Genomic DNA, 12,330 nt, shown 5'->3' with positions numbered 1-12,330 from the left:
TGGTGCTTTTTTTGTACAGTAGACTCTTGTCAGATCTCAGAAGTTAAGTAGGGTCAGCCCTGGATAGTACTTGAAGGAAGTCCAGGGCTGCTATGCAGAGACGGGCAATGGCAAACCACCTCTTGCTTTGACAATTCCATGAGGTATCCATAAGTCAGCTGTGACTTGATGACACTTGCCACTACACCAGAGTTATTTAAGCTTTTCTCTCACTGTAAGCTACCTTGGGTCTAACATCCATCTTCCTTAGAATCAGACTATTGCAATCTAATTAATTAATCGAAATACCTGTAGGGCACTTATTTCTTCCTCCTTCCTTAGAGTCTTCTGTAGTAGATCTATATTTTTTTAAAAAAAGAAAGAAAAAAATAAATATTTTCAAGACAAAGAAGCATCTTCAACATTAGCTCCTAGATAAGGAAAGACTACAAGAAGGATTTAAATTGGCTTTTAAATTAGAGGTCATGAAAATATGCCTGATGAATATGAACATCAGTGACATAAACGCTGCCAGACCAGAATTCGCTCCAAACAAAAGCAAACAGAAAATCAGATTCAGGATCATATAAAAAGGCAGTCTCAACTCAGAAATGGGCTAGAATTCAATACAATTCAATACCTAGGAATAAATCAATTTTGGTCTAATGTCCCACCCCCAGAATTGCTACAGTGGTGAATGGCTGCATTTAAACATAACCCAGATGTGCACCGGTCTAAATGCAGTTATACACTACTGTAGCAATGGATTCCAAACAAGCTGCTCCAAACAATGGCACCTGCCTCCTTCCTGCCACACAGCCATAGTGTCCCGCAACCTGTTGCATTTTTTAAACCCAGGGCGAGCTAGTGTTGTGTTTTAATTTAATTTAATTTTGAGATTTATACCCGTCCATCCTGCCAAGGCAGGCTCAGCGCAGGTAACGACATAAAAACATATGCATCAGAACATTCATTAATAAGACAGTAAACTACATGTTTTGCTGAGAGATCTTTCTTCCAATGGTACCATGTTATCTCAACACCTTCTGCTGTTTTCCCCAGTAAGTGTAGAAAGAATACAGTTCTGCGTCACTCAGTTACACTCTTTCTCCCATCCTTAGAATCACCTGGGGAAAGAGAGCCCATGTCCCCTTAATACTAAGGCACAATGAGCTGCCCACTGCCAGCCACTTCTTTGGTGTTAAAAAAAAAAGTCTGACTGGGGCTGTCCCGGCAACTAGTTATGTGATGGAAGTAGTGATAAGAGTGACCACTGTAGAGATATTAGACAGCAGGGGAAGGGAGGAAGAAAGAATAGGTAAGTGAAAGATGAGGGAGGGCAAAAGGAGACTTTGCAAAAATATTTGCACAGCTGATGTAAACATCTCATTCTGGAGAGGGGAAAAAATCACAAGAGGTATAATTTTCTTTAAAATAACCAGAATTTAAGGTAGAAGCTTAAATATAGCTTGCTGAAACTCTCCCCCTAACTAAGAAAGAGAGGAAAGGATAACTTGTCATGTATTTAGATTATTTTGGTCCACTAATCTCAGAGGCCATGTACAAGCATACATTTTAATCACAGAAAAATATTAACATTTAAATTACAAAAAGCTACTTAAACGTTAAAATCCATGCCAGGCTCCTATCGAGAAGGGAAAATGAAAAGCGATGAACTAACAAAAGTGCCCAAGTTGTCCCACAGTAGCAACACACTAAAGGCTGTAGCACTTTTGACTCAAACTAGATATGATGCAGAAGATCCATGAATGAGACCCCCTGCTGATTTGAATGGGGGGGGGGGGGGGGAGAAAAGCACTAGGGAAGGGAAGTTTAACTGTGCTGTCCTTTACTGCTTCCCTGATCTAAATCATTCGCAGAAGTACTATAAATTTGGGATGTATCTCCAAGGAGAAAAATACAGCATCTAGGCTAGCCTTTAAAGAAAGCTGGGTAATTTCCACATAGTCATGGCTTTCCTGAGTGTTGCTTTTTGGCAACCCTGTGCTTTCATCTAGCTGGTGAAACCAGCAAAAACCAGCACTGACAACCTTTTTCAACAATGTTTTCCAGGTTTTTCTCTTAGAACTATGAGCATGGGAGACATCCACTGTACCCATTCTCTCTAACTGTGGGAAGAAGTGTACTTTTAGCACACGAAAGCTTACGTTCTGAATAAAACTTTGTTGGTCTTAAAGGTGCCACTTGACTCCTGCTTTGTTCAACTCCTTCAGACCAACACGGCTGCACACTTGGATCTATCCGTGGGAAAAACAGCCAAACAGTTCTTCCTTCACTGGTCACTGTATTTGATAATGGTCTGCTCTGAATAAATTCTAAATACAGGATAATTGTCTTCTAGGACAGTCTTTTCCACATGTTCCATCACCAAATGTTCTACCTCTTCATAATTACTTTCTGTCAAAAACACCATGAGCCTTGCAGAAGATTCTGAGACATATCCTAGAGCACACATTCAGTTCATACAGGTCGGCTGGTTTCACAGATAACCCAAGTGACCTGAGACTATTACCTAAAACTAATCCAATATTCCCCAGTACCAATTGGCAGTAGTGGGTAAGTTGTCTTTGAAGAAATATGTCTACCATATTGATTTTCTCATTTAGAAACTATGGATAAGCACCCAAGGAACCTGAGAATATTCTGATACTTTTGAAGACCATGCAAAGCTTCCTGCAAATTGAAAGATTTCTTAAAACATAAGTGATGTCACCACAAAGAAAGCAGATGATTTCATCATGAGTTTTACAGCTACTACTTCATTATAAGAACATAAAAAAGCCATGTTGGATCAGGCCAATGGCCCATCCAGTTCAACACTCTGTCACACAGTGGTCAAAAACACCCCCCCCCAAAACCAAGTGCCATCAGGAGGTCCACTAGTGAGCCAGGACACAAGAAGCCCCTCCCACTGTTGCTCCCCCTTCAGCACCAAGGCTACAGACCATCACTGCCCCAGACAGAGTTCCATTATTTTTAGGGAAGTGAATTCTAATATTATGCCAAGTCCAAGTCACATAGCAAGAAGGGGAAAATGTTACCTTTTCACTTCTTTCTTCTCCCACTAGGAACCATTTTTAACTGTTTCTTAACAAATTGTACACCTCCACAAGATTACTTTGTGTTTTTTTAGTTAAAACCTTTGATGGTTCCTTCAAATATTACAAAATCCGGTACAGAAAAGCAATGGCAGCCCATACATAGATACAGATCATTACAATTGGAATAATATGGCATTTTACAGAGATTTTCTGAGCGCTTAAAGGCCTTCACACAGATTACTCTTGTAAACTTTACATCAAACCATGAAAAGCAGTCAGTATTATTATTTTTATATTGAACATGGAGGGGTTGGGAATGAGAGATGGTGGGGCCATAGCTTGGTGGTCGAGCATCCGCTTTCCATGCAAGAGGTCCAAGACTGAATTCCCAGTATTTATAGTTGAAACTGATCAACTAATATGTGATGGAGAAGATGTCCACCCTAGATCATTTATTTATTTATTTTATTCGATCATGGAGAGCTGTGCCAGTCAGCCTAGACAGTACTTGATAGACCAATGGTCTGACTCATTCAAAGGCTGCTTTATGTGTTCAAGGTCATCTAGCAAATTTATAGATAAGTGAGATATGAACTGAAAATGATACTTTCATTTGTGTATATTTCACTATGTTTACAAACACACATGGCCATGGTTTCATGGTGCAGGTGCACGGCATGTATATGTAGCAACACAAGCTCCCATGGGTGACGTGTCACATGTGGAAGGCTATATGTTTATTATGTGCCATTATCATATTTGAAGCTGTTCTAAGATAAAGCTTTAGTAAGGCTTTGGCCACTTAGGATTGCTTTCCATGTTATTCTTTTGACTCATGGGAATGTTCACACATATCTTTCTGTACAACTATACCATAGTGAAGTCTTATGTTAAATCAAAAACCTGAGCGATTTATAGATACCTGGATTAAAAGGCTCCTATGAATTTGATGCTGGAATGAGGAAATGAGGAGGAAGACCCTAGGTGAGGAGCGGAGGAAGCACTGGTTGTGACAGAGAAGTTTTCAGTCCTTGCTGTAGAGTATAGCCAGATGGATCACCAACACACTCAAGAAGATCAAGCACCACCTTAGTTGTGCAAGAGTTGTCTGAGGCACAGGTGGCTAGCCTTTGCTGCAGCAGTGGGAAGAGATGGTATCCCACTTCACTTACAGTAGGGGTTATGCAGGCCAGATGGAGAAGAGTCCAGCATATGGAGACAGTTTCAGCTTTTAGGGAGGGCATTGAAAGAGGCAGTACAGAGCAACATGTGGCTAGGCTAGGACGGAGACAGTTGTCAAGGAAATCAACATAATTTTCTAGTTTTCAAGACAAGTTACAGGACAAATCTTTGTAACATGGGAGGCTGGAGTAACAAAAGCTGTTGGAAATTCTTGGGTCTCCTGTGCCTTCCTGGGTGGAGCAGAGGGCTGCTCCTCAAGAAATGGAGAACCACTCACCTTCCAGTTTACTGAACCCTTTGGAACTCATACTTGGGGGGTTTTTTGTATGAGCCTTTGGCACTCATACTAGGGCCTATTACAGAGCTTCGCAAAGACTGGCCTCCTAAAACTTTAAATATTTATCCAGTCTTATTCAATTGACATATTCAGTATTTATCCAGTCTTATTCAACTGGCATTAGGTTTTTTGATGCCCCAGGCGAGGCACCCCCACCACCTTCACTCAGCCCCCTCCCCGCAGCTGCTGTGCCACTGCCACCCACCCACGCCTGCCCCGCTGCCCCTGCTCATCCCCTTCCTCCTCCTCCCCACTGCCACCTGCAGCACTCCCGGCCACTGGCCTCACAAGTTGAATCATGCTCCTCTCTGACTCGCTCCTCGGCCCCTGGTGCTGCTGACAGGCTTTAACTAGCCAGGCCAGTTGCAGCTTCCTGCACCGCCAGGCTTCTTCTGGGCTGGTGCTTCTTCCTCTTCCCGGCTGGCACCTTCGTAGCAGGATGCTGCTACAGGCAGCTGCCTATAATGCCTACTGGTTGCGTTATAGCCTGCATGCATTATACCCTGTATGCAGTTCAGTATTTTTTTTTTAAATGACACCACTCTCCTATAATGGCCATCATTCTGTCTAACAACAGCAAATCCAGATTAAAAGCCAGCATCCAAGATGCAGCCTATATGAAACACTGAGGTTTCTCTTCACTTTGTACTCAAACTCAAGCCTGCCCTACCCCCTTCAATTCTCAAACATTTATATTTGACTGGAACCATAAAAAAATTAAAGAATGCACAGCTATACCAGCACTCTGTCTTTGTAAATTAATTAATCAAAATAAATTAATGAAGTTCTTTGCAATAACCTCATGTATAATGGTGGTTATATTTCTAATAGTTCCTGAATATGAACTGGAGTTCCTCCCTTATCCAAATACCTTTAATTAAGAAACTTGTCTAATAACAGAACCATTTTATTTTAGAAGTTAACCATTTTTAAAAATAAAATCTAGTCTGCTTACACAGGGAACTATCTGAATGCTAACAGAGATAAATGTAACTCCTTTATTAGCTATTAATCACATAAATTGGCAGATCCTCCTTATCAGAAAGCTGAGTATATAAATTCTTAACTTTCAAACAACCTGAAGGAATATGCAGCTTGGGTCAAGAGGCTATAATCTAGTCACAGGATATCTTGAAGTAGCAAAGCCTTGGAGACCAAGGCTTGAGAACTAACTCCATGGCTACCTAGAAGTTCTATTTATTATTTATACACCATTTTTGTCCCCAATGGGGACTTGAAGTAACTTATAACATCGTTTCCTCTCCATCATTTCATTCTCAACAGCAACTCTGTGAGCTCACCTGGTGAACTTCCTTAGCAGAAAGGGGATTTGAAGCTAGTTCTCCTGTTACTCAAAACCCAGAGAAGGCGAAATTAGCTTTACAAGGGTTCCAGAAAGGAATAATGTTAGACCTTTGATCTGTGTATACTATGGTAGATCTTGATAGGAGTACCGCATAATAAAATTACAAGGAAAGAGAGTGAGAGACAGAGAGAGTGATTTTAAATACATAATAAAATAAAACAAAAATGTAAAGGACCTACACAGGGCACATGAGAACTAATTCCCCAAATAACCACACATGCACACACACACCAACAAGAAGACACACTTACAGAAGATGCCCAAGGAGCAGAGTAAACGGGGGGGGGGGGGGCGGTTCTGGAGACATCCAGGGGCAAATATAGTTGATGCCCAAGGAGCAGAGTAAACGGGGGAGGGGGGAAGGTAGTTGGAGAGGATTGTTCAGGTAGTTGGAAAACCTGGCATACTTTCACTGAGTTGGGATGGTATTCTTATGGGGAAGGGTCCCATGGTCACATGGAAACCCACTTTTTCAAGAACATGGTTGGTCCAAGATGTGAAGGTTGAATCTCACTGGCTGGTTTAAAGTTAACTGCTGTCAAATTCTGACAGGAAAAAAGTGAGGAAAATACATTCATTGGGCTATTGTGAGCCATATCTGCATGGGCACAAAGACCCTGGGTGAGACAACATGATATACACATTTTATCTGCATCCAGATCTGTATTGACACAAAAGTTTGGGTGAATCGAGATAGCTCCTGAAACAGAATGGCTAGGGGGGTTTGGATCTCCACGCTGCAAGCAAACTCAATGCTTGGGGAGGGTGTTTAAAGGGGGCCACAATCCTTTTGGACACCTTCTCCAGGCAGTGAGTGAACTCACCGCTTGGGGAGAGTGTTTAAAGGGAGCAATCCCTTTGGGCACCTTCTCCAAGTGGTGAGCAAACTTGCTGCTTGGAGAGGGTGTTTAAAGGGACTGCAATCCTTTTGGACTCCTTCAGGCAGCTGAGTTGCTAGCTGCTTGGAGAAGATATTTAAAGGGACTGATCTCTTTTGACTTGCTTTCTCCTGCATTCCAGTTTGAACCATACTACAGGAAAAGGGAGTTCCAGGAGTTGCTGTGCTGTGCCTAGCACATCGCTCCCAGTGGCACAGGAGATCTCAGCTGGGGCTTGCTTTTTCCTGAAGTCTGGTTTAAACCAGGTGGCAGGAGAAGGGAGATTTGCATCACTGTACATTGCTCCAAGTGGCAGTGGAGATCCTGGCTGGGCTCACTTTTTCCTGCAGTCCAGTTTAAACAGGGCTGCAGGAGAAGCAAACCCCAGGAGCTGCTGTGCTGCATGGAGAACATTGATCTGTGCAGCACAAGAAGGGTTTAAAAGGGCTTGAAGTCCCTTTACATGCACTTCATCTGTGGATATTCAGTGGTCCTGAAAAATCCTGAAAATGTTAGTCAGAAAATATTCAGGATTTTTCAGGTTGGCTGAAATTAGCTGAGTAAATGGAAGATTTGATTTCACTTTTTCATGAATCTTCCTTCACAGTGGTCCAGAAGTAGGGCAGCCAATTACCTCTGGAAAGACTCCCTTCTCCTCCTAAAACAGGGTCAGTTCCTTAAAGGCAGAGTTGCCTTCTTCCCTGGAACCACCCCAGGTGTCACCAAGCCGTGACGGTTAGAGAACATCAGACCAAAAGAGGAAAGAATACTCCCAGGAGTAGATGAACCTTAACACATTTAAGGAAGAACGTAACATGAAAGAATATAGTCAACATGAAAAGTAATATCAGTTGTGCATGAACAACAACTGCCAACCTCATTGACATGATGATAAACATCATTTCTGTGTTCTTCAATCCTGCCCTCAAGAGGAAGGAAGCCACCCCCAAAACAGGGCAGGCCTGACTGCCTCACTCCTGGACCAACAAGAAGGAAGATTCACAGTAAGTCATTCACAGTGACTGGAGAATGGTTCACTTGCTAACTAGCTGAAAAAATAACCGGGAAATACCAGTATGGCTGAATACACATCCCTGTTAATAACTTGAGTGCCCTTCTTGAGTGAGTTTTTTAAAAAATAAAGGAAAGAGAGAAACCAGGCACTTGTTAATGTAATAGCAATTTCTTTGGGCTGGCAGACACCTCTGGAATATGTTAGGATATTCCAGTACTGAAAAGATATTTTTGCTACTAAGAATGAAATCTTATTGTTATTGAAAACCCTGAAACTCCACTGAGAAAACCCTGAGACTGCACTTAATCAGTTCGAAATGCATGCACACCCTTTCCATCCTTCCTGAGCTTCCATGGCTGTACCCTTTCTGAGATTCTCCAGGTTTCACGTCCCATTGGCACTTAGCCTGTAGCAGGGGGCACTTATTAATACAGCTATGTCCAAAATAAGATAAGGATCCTGTTAACCAAGGTGGTCATGGTTGGAGGAGGGGGCGGGGTCTTACACTAACAGATATTAGACAGGAAGAAGATGATGATGATTTTGGATTTATATCCCGCCCTCCACTCCGAATCTCAGGGTCTCATACCAGTTCACAATCTCCTTTATCTTCCTCCCCCACAACAGACACCCTGTAAGGTGGGTGGGGCTGAGAGGGCTCTCACAGCAGCTGCCCTTTCAAGGACAACCTCTGCCAGAGCTATGGCTGACCCAAGGCCATTTCAGCAGGTGCAAGTGGAGGAGTGGAGAATCAAACCCAGTTCTCCAAGATAAGAGTCCACGCACTTAACCACTACACTAAACTGGCTCTCTGTAACCACCACACCAGTGCTGAGACTGTACAATTGTGATCTTACTAATGGCCAGACACAGCCATTGTGATTAGTTCTCACTGTACGGCATCAGTTGGAAGTAGCTAATGTCTGCTCAGTGGCTCAAGGGAGACACACTACTGCTTATGATTAATAAACTAGGAGTCAGTTAAGGGAATCCATGCTCACTCCCCTAACCCCCTCCCTTCCATGAAGCAAATCCTATGCCCCCATAGATACCCTCACTAACATTAAAACATTTCTGTGGCACCAATGTTAATGACTATCTGAGTTTACTCTGATTCATTTCTGGAGCTAAAGAAAATCCTGGGAAGACAGATCTTATGGTTGAATAACTTTTATGCTGATGAACTGATTAATGTGGAAGAGGGAAATGTGCTTATAGAGAGGGCGAGGACACTGTTATGAAGCTGGCTTCCAATTTGTTAACTGTGTTTAGCAGTGCCAGTGTGGCATCAGCACATTGTGACATCCAACATGGCGATCCAGTCAGTAAATCTTATATCAACAATCCAAGGGTCTTGTCTCTGCAGGAGAGCAACATGCACATTTGGGGATTTCCTTCCCATTCTTCCTCAGCAGAATGATGTTTGTATGTACAAATCCTAATTTAACTCAAAGTAAAAGGCAACTTTGCCATTTCATCCTCATGAAAGGACTGGTAACTTACCAATGAAAAATAGAGAAAGCCCCGCATGTGTATATGAGATATAACAAAAATTGTGATTGCAGTTCTAGACATTGTTTCAGAGGGTAGCCACATTGCTCTGCAGTAGAACAGTTTTGATTTGAGTCCAGTAGCACCTTAGGGATCAATAGGATTTTCAGGGTATAACCTTCAAGAGCTCTGACAAAGGGAGCTTTGTCTCTCAAAAGTTCATACCACCAAAACCTTGTTGGTTTCTAAGGTGCTACTGAACATGCATTAGCTGGACTGCCATTCTGGGTCTTCCCTATTGCTGATTCATGGTTAGGGTTGCCAAGTCCAATTCAAGAAATATCTGGGGACTTTGGGGGTGGAGCCAGGAGACATTGGGGTGGAGCCAGGAAACATTGGGGGGTGGAGCCATAAGCAAAGTTGTGACAAGCACAATTGAACTGGCCATCTGGCCATCACACCTTTTAAATGCCTTCCCTACATTAGAAATAATGAAGGATAGGGGCACCTTATTTTGAGGCTCATAGAACTGGACCCCCTGATCCAATTTTTTTGAAACTTGGAAAGCATTTTGAGGCGAGTCATTAGATGCTATGCTGAAAATTTGGTGCCTCTATCTCTAAAAACAGCCCCAGATACCCCCAGATCAATTCTCCATTATACTCTATGAGAATTGATCTCCATAGGGAATAATGAAGTGCCCAGCAGACATGGACATATGGACATATGAACCTGCCTTATACTGAATCAGACCCTTGGTCCATCGAAGTCAGTATTGTCTACTCAGACTGGCAGCGGCTCTCCAGGGTCTCAAGCTGAGGTTTTTCACACCTATTTGCCTGGACCCTTAGTTGGAGATGCCAGGGATTGAAACTGGGACCTTCTGCTTCCCAAGCAGATGCTCTACCACTGAGCCACTGTCCCTCCCCCCCCACCCCGTTTCTGACAACTCTGAAGCAGGGGATTGGCATCTCTACTCACAAGCTGCTGAACTTTCAATTTCTTCAAAGTAAAACAGAGCAACCAAAGGTTCAAGTTTACCTTTCCTATGCAAACGACCTCTGAAAAGATTGTGCAACCAACAGAGGGTCTGGGCTGTTTTCACAGTCACTGGGAGCAGCCATTTTCTTCTGCCTACTCCCCCCACCCCATTCAGTCTTAAAGACACAGACACACCATCCCAAGAGGAAGCCTTTCCAAACAGAGTCTGAAGCCTCCAGAGGTGGAAAGGCACATGGTGGCTGTGGGGGCAGGGCTTCCCCCCCGCTGGCCAGCTGACTGGGAACAGGAAGGAGCCTGGAAAAGCGGGAGAACCCCTGCTGGGACCTGGGGATTGGCAAACCTATTCATGGTCCTGAGAAAAAGCAACATATTGGCCTCCATGGAACAAGAAGAATTATGTAACAGAAGGTAGTTTTCTTTCTTTTTACTCTGCACAAGGGTAAACAGTTTTATGGTTTATGGAACATGAGCAGGCCCATAGCTATAAATTTTATGGTAAGGTGGCATACATTGGGGTTGCTAGATCTTCTTCATGAGATGGGCATGACAGTGTCCAATCATGTCATGAAGTAGAACCTGTTGATATACAGAATAGCAATATTAATGGTTAGTACCTCCATATACGCATGTAGATATGTACCGCACATTGTACATGCACTCACAATCATGAGGCTTTGGAGCAGTGGACTATGTGCTAAATATAAAATGTAGTGGGACTGTCAATGTCAGAGTATTGCCTCCTATCTCCATTTACTTCCAACAGGTATGCACAAAAGTCTTAGAAGATGACATATATCTGCAATATGGCACACCATTAGGTATCTATGCAAAAATTGCTTACAAATATACTATGAGTCGTTTGTTGATTTAAATAGGAAACCTATATTCTTCTCTCAAGAGATTAAGAGGATAAAACTAGGGGAAGGGGAGATTCAAAAGTGTGTGGGGGAAACAGAGTGTGGGAAATGGCAATTAATCAGTGCTTTAATTACTAAAATGTGAGACTCCTCTGGAATTATGCCTGCTTACAAAATTCTCAAAAAAAACCCTAGAAAGGTAAGTTATTACTGTGTAATGCAAATATGTAAAGTATTTGCAGTTTCAGCAATGAGAGACGGGGTTATTCTTGGCTCAGATTTCTTTAGGTCCTTCCAAAGACCTTACTTTTTTGTAGTAAAAGATGGTTCAGTCTTATTGCCCCTTCGGTATTCTGCAGTGTAGTGCTTCTTTTTTCCTGTTGCAAGGGCTTCTAGAGTTTAAACATACCTGAGCGTTATGCTTGTTTGGTTCTTTAGCTCTAATCCCAGATATTTTTTTTGAGGTGGGGGGGAGAGGTAAGAACAGGAACTTGACAGTGTTTATTCAGTGGTGAGTAAAAGGAATTCTGTACATACATGCTTTCATATAGGCAAGTTCATGTGTTGAAGTCGCAAAAGGGTGGTTTGCCATTCAGGGTTAAAAACAGTTATTAGGCTAAATAAATAGAGCATTTTTTCTGCCCTTTCCCTCTCCCATGGGCTTGCCTACTGCAGTGGCAAATTTTCCCATGCAAGAGAGGCAATCCATACTATTGTAACTACAGTTCTGATGAACAGACTGCTACATTTGTTCAAGACACAGAGTAAAGCTTGAAGCTAAAAGATATTTCTGCATCTGAATCAGTTTAGCCAAGAATTAGCAATTGCTATTTATCCATCTGCAGAGAAAGGCAAATGTTAAGTGTGGGTTGGTTCATCCCTCAAACCAGATTAAGATTTAGAAAAGCATGATGAATCAAGTAAGGAGTTGAAAAGGACAGCCACTGAACAGGAACTTAAAACATTTGTCAGCACATTCTCCTATTTTATTATCCCAATAAAAAGCAAGTACTATGATAACAAACCCGTTTAAGCTGAAGCTATTCAAAATAATCACATGTGCTGCAGCTGATACTTATTTTTAAATTCACCCAAAAACAACAGAAAATGCAGAAGTCTGTATGGAAAAGACAGTATCATATTTTACATAATCTTACAGTA

General features: G+C 42.3%; 1 protein-coding gene across 5 annotated transcripts in view; it reads right to left on the bottom strand.

Moving 5' to 3' along the window:
• The window catches only part of CEP128 (centrosomal protein 128), a 323,574-nt gene that overhangs the window by 92,990 nt on the left and 218,254 nt on the right, over positions 1 to 12,330 (bottom strand). For all 5 annotated transcript variants that reach the window (XM_060261805.1, XM_060261808.1, XM_060261806.1 and 2 more), the window contains one exon: positions 289 to 338. In XM_060261805.1, coding sequence (XP_060117788.1) covers positions 289 to 338 — 50 coding nt within the window. The remainder of the gene's footprint in view (positions 1 to 288; positions 339 to 12,330) is intronic.

Source organism: Heteronotia binoei, chromosome 21, assembly GCF_032191835.1.
Source record: "Heteronotia binoei isolate CCM8104 ecotype False Entrance Well chromosome 21, APGP_CSIRO_Hbin_v1, whole genome shotgun sequence".
NCBI lineage: Eukaryota > Metazoa > Chordata > Lepidosauria > Squamata > Gekkonidae > Heteronotia > Heteronotia binoei.
Note: the sequence above shows the minus strand (reverse complement) of the source record. Positions and strands in the feature narration are given on the sequence as shown.